This window comes from Nicotiana tabacum, chromosome 5, assembly GCF_000715075.1.
Source record: "Nicotiana tabacum cultivar K326 chromosome 5, ASM71507v2, whole genome shotgun sequence".
Taxonomy (NCBI): Eukaryota; Viridiplantae; Streptophyta; class Magnoliopsida; order Solanales; family Solanaceae; genus Nicotiana; species Nicotiana tabacum.
The window spans coordinates 150,030,857-150,041,109 of NC_134084.1; the positions used below are offsets into that span (position 1 = coordinate 150,030,857).

The following is a 10,253-nucleotide window of genomic DNA, read 5'->3' on the forward strand; positions in this document are numbered from 1 at the left end:
TACATATTTTAGCCCTACCTTGAGAAGGTCGAGATATGTTTCCGGTAGACCCTCGACACAAAAAAAGAAAATTTTAAAATGTAAGTGGTAATAAAAAATATATTTTCTTATAATAATTCCATATAATAGAAAAATGTGAGTATAAGTCCGTAGAATATTTTATAATGTTTAAAAATAAATAAAATATAAAATATAAAATATAACATGCGAAATAAAAAGAAAAGTACAGTGGGGTCAGGTTGTTGTTGCCTTCTTTCATTCATCAACTATATGTCAAGTACCTGGGAAGGCCATTTCGCGCCTCTTTCTTTTTTACACTTTCTCTCATTTGAAGTCCAAACTCTCTCAATTCTCAACAATTCTCAGCTCTTGAAATTTACTCATTGCCAGGTTCTTTAACCTTTAATTTTCACTTTACTTCATCTATACGTATGTATAAATTCATTTCCGCATTATATAATCTCACTTCTGTTGTATTGTTGCATTTGGTTCTGGTAATTAATTACCGTTGATCCTGATTTGGCAGCTCAAATATTTTCTTGTTGAACAAGAAAATTGTTCATTGCATTTCAATTTATATTTTTATTGGCCGATTTTGCTATGCATGTGATCATCTCGGTTTCCTTCATTTTACGATTTTTTTTATTGAATTTACTTTTGCAGAAGAATTTTAGACTCAGTACAAGTATTTGTAGTTTGATTTTAGGGCTTAGTTCGTCGTATAATAATTCATCCAATGTGGTTAAATTTCACTCTCTTTTTTTCTTTTGGATTTAAGTTACATACACGGATTGTGCAAAGATACTAGAGGCAGAGCCAGGATTTGAAGTTTATGGGTTCTGAACTTGTCAGTAAACTCATAGCTCGTTTAATTACTGGGTTTGCAATTAAATATTTATATATATTCAATGGATTTTCTAATATAAAACTGGGTCTAAGCAAAAGCTACTGAATTCGACCGAACCAGTAAACAATACACTACTGCCGCCCCTAAAAGATAATATCAGTGAACGTTAATGTGTGATAGCAGGTTGCTTACCATTTATATCGGATTACCCAATTAGGAGTAATACATATCAAGAGATTTACATGTAATTACCTAATAACTGGCCCAGTGTAAATATTTTTAAAATATCAATGCATAGAATTTAAACTCTTTGAAGTCGAAATTCTCTCAATCTCAATTGGCAACTCTCAACATTTTTCCACTTCTAGGTTCTTTCGCCTCCCTGACTCCACTTCATTCATCTGGATGTATGTGTAAATTCGTTTCCTATATAGTTACACTTTGATTTGTATAGTTACATTTGGTCGTCGTTAACTTCAATCATTGAACTGGTTGCTAAAGTACATTCTTAAAGATGAAATTTGTTCATTTGACCAGTTATTTCCTTTTAAATTTGTGACGTGGGGTTATTTGCCGATTTTGCTATGTGATCATCTCAGTTTCCTTCTTTTTGCGAATTTTTAATGAATCATTTGATGTAACTCCCTTTATTTCTCATTTGGTTTTAGGTTAGATTCTATGGATATTAATTTCATCCAATGAGATTATTTTTTTCCTTTTTTCTTTTCTTTCCTTTAGATTTGGGGGGGGGGGGGAGCTAGCGTCAGGGATGATTGAAGAGGAAAGATCTCTACGTTACCCCGTTGTCCCAATTGCATTTAACTTTTGATGCGAATTTGGACACAGATTTCTTAAATTTCTGATGTGTAATATGTCTTTAGAAACTGAATGAGAAGTAATATAGATCAAAACATTTTTATAGGTAAAATCCTACTGTGAGTGCCTTTGAGTGTTTTATTGCTATCACCATCCTATTACATTAGTACAACTTGCATCAATTTTTAGGTTAGTGAATGTTTTCGTGGCTGACGTTTTTCTTTTTCAGTCATGATGATTTTGTTTTGTCCGTACGGATTTTTCAGGATGGGAGCACCGAGAAGAATGCATATGTTCGTACCTTACTCAGCACCTTCATCACCATACCTGGCAAAGAATGCTCGAGGTTTTAGGAATTTGATGATAGATCAACTTGGGGGTGTTGTATTTGGCTGCACGAGCTCTACAATGAAAGAATGCCTTGAAAATCAACTATTTGGTCAGTTATTCGGCCTTAATATTTTGGCCTATTAAGACAATTGTGTGCAGAGGCATAATATACGTTTGAGCACAGTTTTTAATGTCTTTTAACTATCATGTGAGAGTTGATTATTACTTTATTTACTTGTTTCATTTTGTCATCCTTTACTCAATTATAAGCATTTAAAATCTTTGACAGGTTTGCCTGTTGAACACTTTTTATATGTGAAAAATGTACATCCTGGTTTGCCACTGTTCTTGTTCAACTACAACGATAGGAAGATCCATGGAATCTTCGAGGCAGTAAGCTCTGGTCAAATGCATATCAATCCATATTCTTGGACATCAGATGGTTATGAAAAAACACGATATCCTGCACAGGTTTTATATCATGTTTTCTTCTTAGCTTTATCTGCTTTTGTTGATGCTTGCCTGGTAATATCCTAGTAGGGATTCTTATACTGAAACTTTGCTGTTTCTTTTGAAGGTTCAGATACGTGTCCGTCTGCAGTGTCAACCACTGCCAGAAAATCAGTTTAAACCAATAATATTGGATAACTATTATAGTCAGAACCATTTCTGGTTTGAGCTAGATCATGTTCAATCTAATAAATTGATCTCCAAACTGGCATCTCTTGCAATTGCTCCAAGTAAAACACTGTATAACTCAGCAAACTGGGGAAATATAATCCAAGATCTACCTGAAAATGTCATGATAGCGGATAATGGATCTTTTGAGCCACAAGTCTTGGAAAATAAGTCGTCCAGTTCCGTTGATGTGAACAGGAAGTTCGGTGCCGGAGACATTTCTCCTTGTTCAAAGGGCAGTGTTCTGCAGTTGGAGTCACCACTTGATTTTCACGCTGCACTAGATGAGAAGGATTTTATATACAAGAAACTCAGAGAATTAGTTCTTGAGCGTGAATGTTCAGGGGCCCCTACAAATGGACATGCAGAGGAAAGAACCAACGAAGTGCTAGGTAACCCTGTAAATGATGTAAGCATTGGCAAAGCAGCTTTTCGGAAAGCACGGCTTCCTGGAGAAGAGAAGAATGAAGAAAGCTCCTGTGACTCGGCTGTTTATCCTTCTTTTGTAGTTCAGGTTCTTCATCTTTGCGTAATATGTGCTTCTTTTCATCATGCATGACAGCATTTCTGTTGTACATTTGTTCTATGTGACTCAGCTTTCTCTCTTAGTGTAGCTGCTTCAAGGAATGGAGGAACTAATAGCTTTTAACGAAGAGCAACATAAAAAGATGGGTGGTCTGGAGCAGAAGCTGGTAAAACCTTATCTTTTTGCAATCTCAGTTTTATGGTGACACATCTGTTTCACGCTAAAATCACTTTTTCAGTGGTCTAGGCTAGAGAATTTTCTATATTTTAGACATCTTGGAAGGATGGTAAAAAATATAGCATTTTCCTCTTTCTTTTTGTTTTATGTCTGCTTGGAGAGGAAAGGGTGTTGGAATGAAAACTGCAACACAAAAAATTCTTATGTCAAAAGAATCGATAGGTGATATAAAGGAATTATGCAACACGTTCAGGACTGTCAGAGATCATTAGTAGGTAGTCATCCAAATTCGAAAAGGAACTTGATATTTTTTCATATTGCATATGGTGTCTGTTCTGTTACTCTTCATGAATCAACACGTTCATACTTGAATTTATGTTGCGTCTGCTGTAGAAGTAAAAACCAGATAATCATAGTGTTTTTGTCCTTTCTTATTCCCTTGTCTCCACATGGAATGTAGGCTGATATACAAGAAGAAATTAAACTGTTAAAAAATAAATGCTTGATGTTGGAGTCCTCAAATCCTTTGCGTACACATGCTGGTGAAAATGTGGTTGATTCAGATGATGTAGCACATCTGAATGATGAGTCAATCATCCTAGCTGGAGGATATGATGGTGTATCGTGGTTATCGGCCTTCGACTCATACTCTCCTTTAAATGATGTCTTCAAGTCACTTAAGCCAATGAATTCAGTTCGATCGTTTTTCGCACTTGCAAACCTGAGTAGAGAAATTTATGTATTTGGTGGCAGATGTGGAAGCTTGTGGTCCAACGGAGGTAATGCTAGTAGTCCCTTCCTTCACATACCCTCCTTTCCCCACCCCCTTTCTCTTAAGTTGCTGATACTGATGTCACTCTCTTCTTGTGAAGTTGAATCATATAACCCCGCTGATAATAAGTGGACTGTGCACCCTTGTTTGAATGAGAAAAAAGGTAGCTTATCTGGAGCTGCTTTAAAGGACAAGATCTTTGCAGTTGGCGGTGGAAATGGAATTGAAAGCTTTTCACAAGTTGAAATGTATGATCCTCAAGTAGGTCGATGGATTTCTACACGATCCATGTGGCAGAAGGTTTATTCTATTCCTTGCTCACTTTGGCAACAGTAAAAGTTAATTGCAATGCGACAGCTTATGTGCATTACCCTTGGATATTATTCTCATCCTCTTAATTTTTGTAGCAAGTCTTTAGTGTGGTCATTTATCTTCATTTTTCCATGGAAGTTCTTTTGTCTCTACGTTGTTCAATCCTTTAGTAGTATTCAGGTAATATGAAGAAATAAACAAGTGAGGAAACCTTAAAGAGTTGAGGGGAAAAATTGCAAAATGAAATGATGTGTTGTTTAGCAATTATTTTACCACAATGGCCAACTGAATTCGTCTCATTACTGGCTAACTAAAGACAATATGTTGTCTCTTTCTTGTCCGGGCTTCCATTTGCTTAGTTTTCTTTTTTTTTCTTGGACTATGTCTCTTAAGTAGCATCCATTTGTATCTCCATTTTCTTGCTACAAGTGCTAAACTATCTCCTCTGACATGAATGTCTACCATGCATGTACATCTGCAGCGATTTGCTCTTGCAGCAGCAGAACTTAATGGTGCACTATATGCTGTTGGTGGATTTGATGGAAACAATTATTTGGCGTAAGTTATTGCTGAATTGCTGTTCTTTTCTTTCTTTATAATGTATATGTGCCCAAGAAGCTTGACATTTGGGCGTTATTTCTCCAATCATTGAATTGCAATTCTCTTTGATCTTTCCCTGAGAAAGGAGAGTTGCTTGTTGTTTTCCAACATGTGGTCCATTTTAGTGCTAACTGCATCGAGATGTTTTAATAGAAATCTGCAACAGCTCTTTTATTTCATATAAACAGGAGGATTATCTGCATGTGTGAAAGTAGTCGAGTCTATTTTTAGTTTTCTGCTGTGTTCTCTTGTAACATCTTTCTTATTAGCTATTACCTCAGGACTGCTGAAAGATTTGACCCCAGAGAACATTCTTGGACAAAAATTGAGAGTATGAGCACGAAAAGAGGATCTCATGCGTTGGTTGCTTTGAGGGGAAAGTTGTATGTTGTCCTTTTATAACTTTTTTGGATTGTATATCTTTGGTACTGAGTTATGTCCTCAAGAATAGAAGTATTTTATCTGAAGAGTTACTAGGGGGGTTTATTAGGCATTGCCCGCAACCTTTATTTGGGTTGAATTTCTTCTTGTTATTCACTTTTAGCGTCATTTCAGATATGCACTTGGTGGCCATGATGGGTATCAAATGGTGCCGAGCATTGAGATATATGATCCCCGTCGTGGAACATGGATGATTGGGGAACCAATGAACTGTTCTAGGGGGTATTCAGCAGCTGCTGTTCTAAAGGAGTCCATTTATGTAATCGGAGGGGTTAAATCTGATAATGAAATAATAGACACGGTATATAGTTATTTATTTCATTGTTTTTGTTATGCTTAGCTTCATTATATACAGGTTTCGGTTCTGGTAGCCAACGCTCCTTTTTGTGATTGCAGATTGAATGTTACAAGGAGGATCAAGGTTGGCAAACAACTACCTCGAGGGCTGTCGGAAAAAGGTGTTTTTCCTCTGCTGTAGTTTCGGAGGAATGCTGAACTATGCCTTCTTAAGCATTCATGCTGTCTCATCTTGGGCACTCTTTGTTCAAGAAAGGTCAATATCTGCTGTTTTGGTATAATGAATATGGTTAATGCTTAGTAGTAGCATTTATGGAACATTAGAAAGTAACTAATTCCTATTCCTTGACTTCTTTTCTCTGTACAGAAAACAGAATGTTGAAACTTATTGACAATTATGGTATAGTTTGAAGTAGTATTGCTGCAACGCAGATAGTTTTCTGCAACTTCCTTCTAAGTTAAAACTTGTGCACAACACTTAGATGTTTTTGCACCCTTAAATTTGTTGCCTAGCATGAAATCAGGGTAAAAAGTTGAGTTTTAGGGGATTTTGATGATCCAATAATTTGTCATTTCTATCTGCTTATGATCACATATACTTAAACATAAAGAGTGTGTCCAAAATTTTGAAATATTTGTGGCGATGGGGGCTGCTTTATGTGACTAGAGATTTAGAAGAATGCAAAGAAAGGAGAAGATAACATTGGCTGGACTTTAATAGACTTTTTTCACAGTCAAATTAACAATTAAAGAGAAGAGTTTTACTTGTCGGGCTTGCTGTATATGTTAGTGTCTCCTAAGGTTTTACATGATTGTATTTTAGTCTCTCCTTCACTAAGATGTCTATTATGCTTTCCAAGACTAAAATCTTTAATTTTCTTTTTCTCATTAGGATGAAATAACAAAGTTTTCAGGGATTACTAGGGTAAGGAAGAAGAGAAGCTAATTCTGTAGGATTCTATTCTTTTTACCAACTCATTTCAAATATCCACATTTAGATAAGACTTCTAGCATTTAATAAGAAATTTATAAACTGAAGATAACGTAAAAAGTACTCTTCAGTTTCAATTTGTTTGGCATCATTAAACTAGGGACATAGCTTAGGAAATAAAGAATGATTTCATTACGTCATTTTTAATAGGAGTATATAAAAACTACCAAAAGTACCCTTATAATGAGGCCACACTAATCATGTCAATTACTAAAAAGAGCACATACAAAGGTATCAATCTTTTTCCGATCAACAAGAAAAATATCAAGTCAAATGTGACAAAAGGGGTCTAAATTTTAATTTTTTATTGTTACAATTATTCATATTCAATGGAAAATTTACTACTTTCCTGAAATAATAATTGTTAAAGAACTAAAGAAGAAAAAGAATAGAATGAATAATAAGAGAGCAGAGATCAAATTCTAGCACAAGCCAAAAAGTTAAGATGATTTTTTCTTATTTTTGTATTAGTGATGAATAGGTAAACGAACTTGTTAAAATGAAATCAAATTAAGGGAGGTAAATATAACACTATTATAAACTATATAAGGGAGGTTAATGTTACAAAGTAAAACCTCGGGGAAAAATTCTGAAACTAAAGAAGCTAGGGGGTTTATTAAAGAAATGAAGCAAAGTGCGGAAGGTCAGTACTTTAGGGTACAAACACAAAACACCCAATCTTTTTATTTGGTGGAGAAAAATAGGCATTGTGAAAGATTCGAAGCTAATTTTGAGGGTTTCACAGCACTGGTCGAGAACAGAGAGGAAAAATGCCGTGCCTTAACATTTCGACAAACGTGAATTTGGAGGGAGTTGATACTTCCTCTATTCTTTCTGAAGCTACCTCTTCTGTTGCCAAACTCATCGGCAAACCAGAGGCCGTATGTTCACTTTACTCCTTTCCTATTTTCATCTAAATTCAATTACATAGATGCACAAATGTTAAATTTTAGTACTATTTTACTTTAGATCGCTTTTTTTTTAGCCTTGAAATGCCTGCACAGTTACAAATATACACTGATGTTAACTTATATGTGTGTATTTTATTGGGTGTCGTTCTGTGTGCTTAAGTTACTTGTACACTTTATGTCACGATCCAAATAAAACAGTAATATAAAATTACATAAAGAGTACTGTACAACAACATTGCCTCAATCCAAAGCTAGTTGCGGTCGACGATGTAACTCGTCTCAGTCCAGTATTTAAGGTTCTCTAGCACTAGAAATTCTGAGCCGAGTGTCTACCGAAAACAGTCTGTCTGCCTTATCAAGTAGGGGCAAGATCTGCATACACCCTACTCCACTTGTGGGATTACACTGAGTCTTTGGTTGTTGTTGTTGTAGCACTAGACATTCTCTACATTTCCTATAGATGGACGAATAGACAGCCAATAGTGAATCTAAAGTAAATGTACAAACATGACTAAAACGTAACTCCCAATTAGTTGTTATTGCATACATGAATTTGTTTCCCATTGCAATAGAAAACCCTATGAACCTTATCAAGGTTACTATGTTTTGATATTTTTTTTGTTGGAGATTGATCAAAGTTTTGTCTCAATGTACAACCTAAGCTTGTAGGTTTGGAAAATACTGTTTTCCCCAAATTGAATGCTCATGTTTTGGCACAATGCGCGTTTGTTAGTTGCTTGAGATTGTTTACCAAATGTTTTGACTCCAGTTTCATGATTCTTACTCCGGCTAACTTGTCATTTTTTGTTCACTGCACATCTGTCTTACAGAATGAAAATCAAGGATCAGAAAGGGCAACCTTAACATCTTTAATAACCAAAATTATTTGCAATATGCTAAACAATCCTATCTAAGTTCTATTATTTAGGATGGAAAGGAAAGAGTAGCTTGGAAACATGAGTAAATAGATTAGTTTGACTTCTAATGCACTATATTTCTTGTTCATTCCTTTCCTCTCAGTTCTATCCATCAAATCAATCAACCCTATTATGTATTTGACTGACAATGAACTTCAAGAGCGGAAGAGCCCCTAAAATTGAGAGGAGAAAAGTATTGATGTTACCGAGAAAAACTGTTGGTCGAGGGGAGACCAATAATAAGCATTGGAATGTTAGATATTGACTGAGGAGGAAAAAAGAGCTGTTTTGCTGGTGTTTCTCAAAGATAGTTTTACGAGAGAATCAGTCTCTGGCGTTTGATGAATTATTAAATCTAACTAAGTAGAAAGTAATGGCCTATTTGTATCAAATTCATTCGTGGATGAATACTTAAGCAAGTAGCTTCACTCTATGGTTTTGCCTTGTACTCTATACAGAAGCTCAATTGACATGTTCTAGTGGCGTTTTCTAATTCGGATGGTTTCTCTGGTAGTACATTAAGATTGCTTTCATTGTGCAGTATGTCATGATTGTGTTGAAGGGATCGGTTCCCATGTCTTTTGGGGGTACAGAACAACCAGCTGCCTATGGTGAGTTGGTCTCGATTGGGGGCTTAAATGCTGATGTTAACAAGAAGCTCAGTGCTGCAATTGCTGGCATACTTGAGACTAAATTGTCTATCCCCAAATCTCGATTTTTCCTGAAATTCTATGATACTAAGGTAATGTGCTTGGCTTCTTAATATTTCAAGGATGGGTAAACTATCCGCATCTCTCTCATTGCATTCTTCCTGTTTGTTTAGGCCCACCAAAGTCAAGAATGTGCACAATGTCTGCATGCTTTACACCAGTGCTAGATCATGTAATTAAACTTTTCACCGTCTAAGAACACGAGGAGAAGTTTTATACTTTTCTGATTCCTTAAATATTTGTGAATATAGTGTTCTACTTTAGGGGTGTCGGTCATATAGTATTTTGTCCTTTTAAATCTGACAAGACTGATGACTGTTGCTCTTTTTTTTTAGGGTTCCTTCTTTGGCTGGAATGGATCTACCTTCTGAATTTCTATTTCACAATTGGTCATCTTTGAGCCACTTATGAACTGTATGTATGTGCTTGGATCTGTATTTGCCAAGTAACTTGATACTATATCTTTTCTTGTAACTTGGAATGATGAATGTCTGGTCCTTGTTGTGACCGATGGAATTATCCTGCTTCTAAGCCCTATATTTGATCTTGGAAACGTTGTCTTGAATAGAAGGTTCGAGCTATCAGCACTCTTATGCAATGACATGATATCTTTAAAGGAATAAATTGTTTCTTGGAACTAAAGCAACTCATGTTGTCATCGCTGAGATTATTTTGTTCATCGTGTAAGATGCTCACATGTGTGCATGTTCTTGTTTCATCCGTATTTTCTCATTTCTCTGCCTCATTTTGTTTGCATGCCTACCGAGGATTGCCTAGACTTGGTTTTCTTATCCTCTTACGTTTGTCATGAAGGCTCCATAATCTGCTTTTTAAACTATGACTCAATCATTAGCAGATTTGTTTCACACATTTCACGAACTTGGTATTGTGCTATTTCTTGTTAGCTTCGTCTTTCAATGCATTCATT

At 35.7% G+C, this 10,253-nt stretch overlaps 2 protein-coding genes across 3 annotated transcripts; both read left to right on the forward strand.

Annotated features, from left to right (window-relative positions):
- Positions 1-263: 263 nt before the first annotated feature.
- Positions 264-6,112, forward strand: LOC107764539 (uncharacterized). Its single transcript, XM_075252708.1, has 10 exons — positions 264-390; positions 1,930-2,102; positions 2,283-2,464; positions 2,571-3,185; positions 3,286-3,363; positions 3,835-4,446; positions 4,940-5,016; positions 5,340-5,441; positions 5,614-5,800; positions 5,896-6,112. The coding sequence occupies exons 2-10, from the start codon at positions 1,931-1,933 to the stop codon at positions 5,992-5,994; spliced, it is 2,124 nt and encodes a 707-aa protein (XP_075108809.1). The 5' UTR covers positions 264-390; position 1,930; the 3' UTR covers positions 5,995-6,112.
- A 1,322-nt stretch (positions 6,113-7,434) lies between these two features.
- Positions 7,435-9,971, forward strand: LOC107764538 (uncharacterized). 2 transcript variants are annotated; one of them, XM_075254192.1, is made up of 4 exons: positions 7,435-7,668; positions 9,157-9,357; positions 9,439-9,497; positions 9,661-9,971. In XM_075254192.1, the coding sequence occupies exons 1-3, from the start codon at positions 7,558-7,560 to the stop codon at positions 9,490-9,492; spliced, it is 366 nt and encodes a 121-aa protein (XP_075110293.1). In that variant the 5' UTR covers positions 7,435-7,557; the 3' UTR covers positions 9,493-9,497; positions 9,661-9,971. The 2 variants fall into 2 exon arrangements, with proteins under 2 accessions (XP_075110293.1, XP_016438614.1); XM_016583128.2 differs by lacking the exon at positions 9,439-9,497.
- The last annotated feature ends 282 nt before the right edge of the window (positions 9,972-10,253 follow it).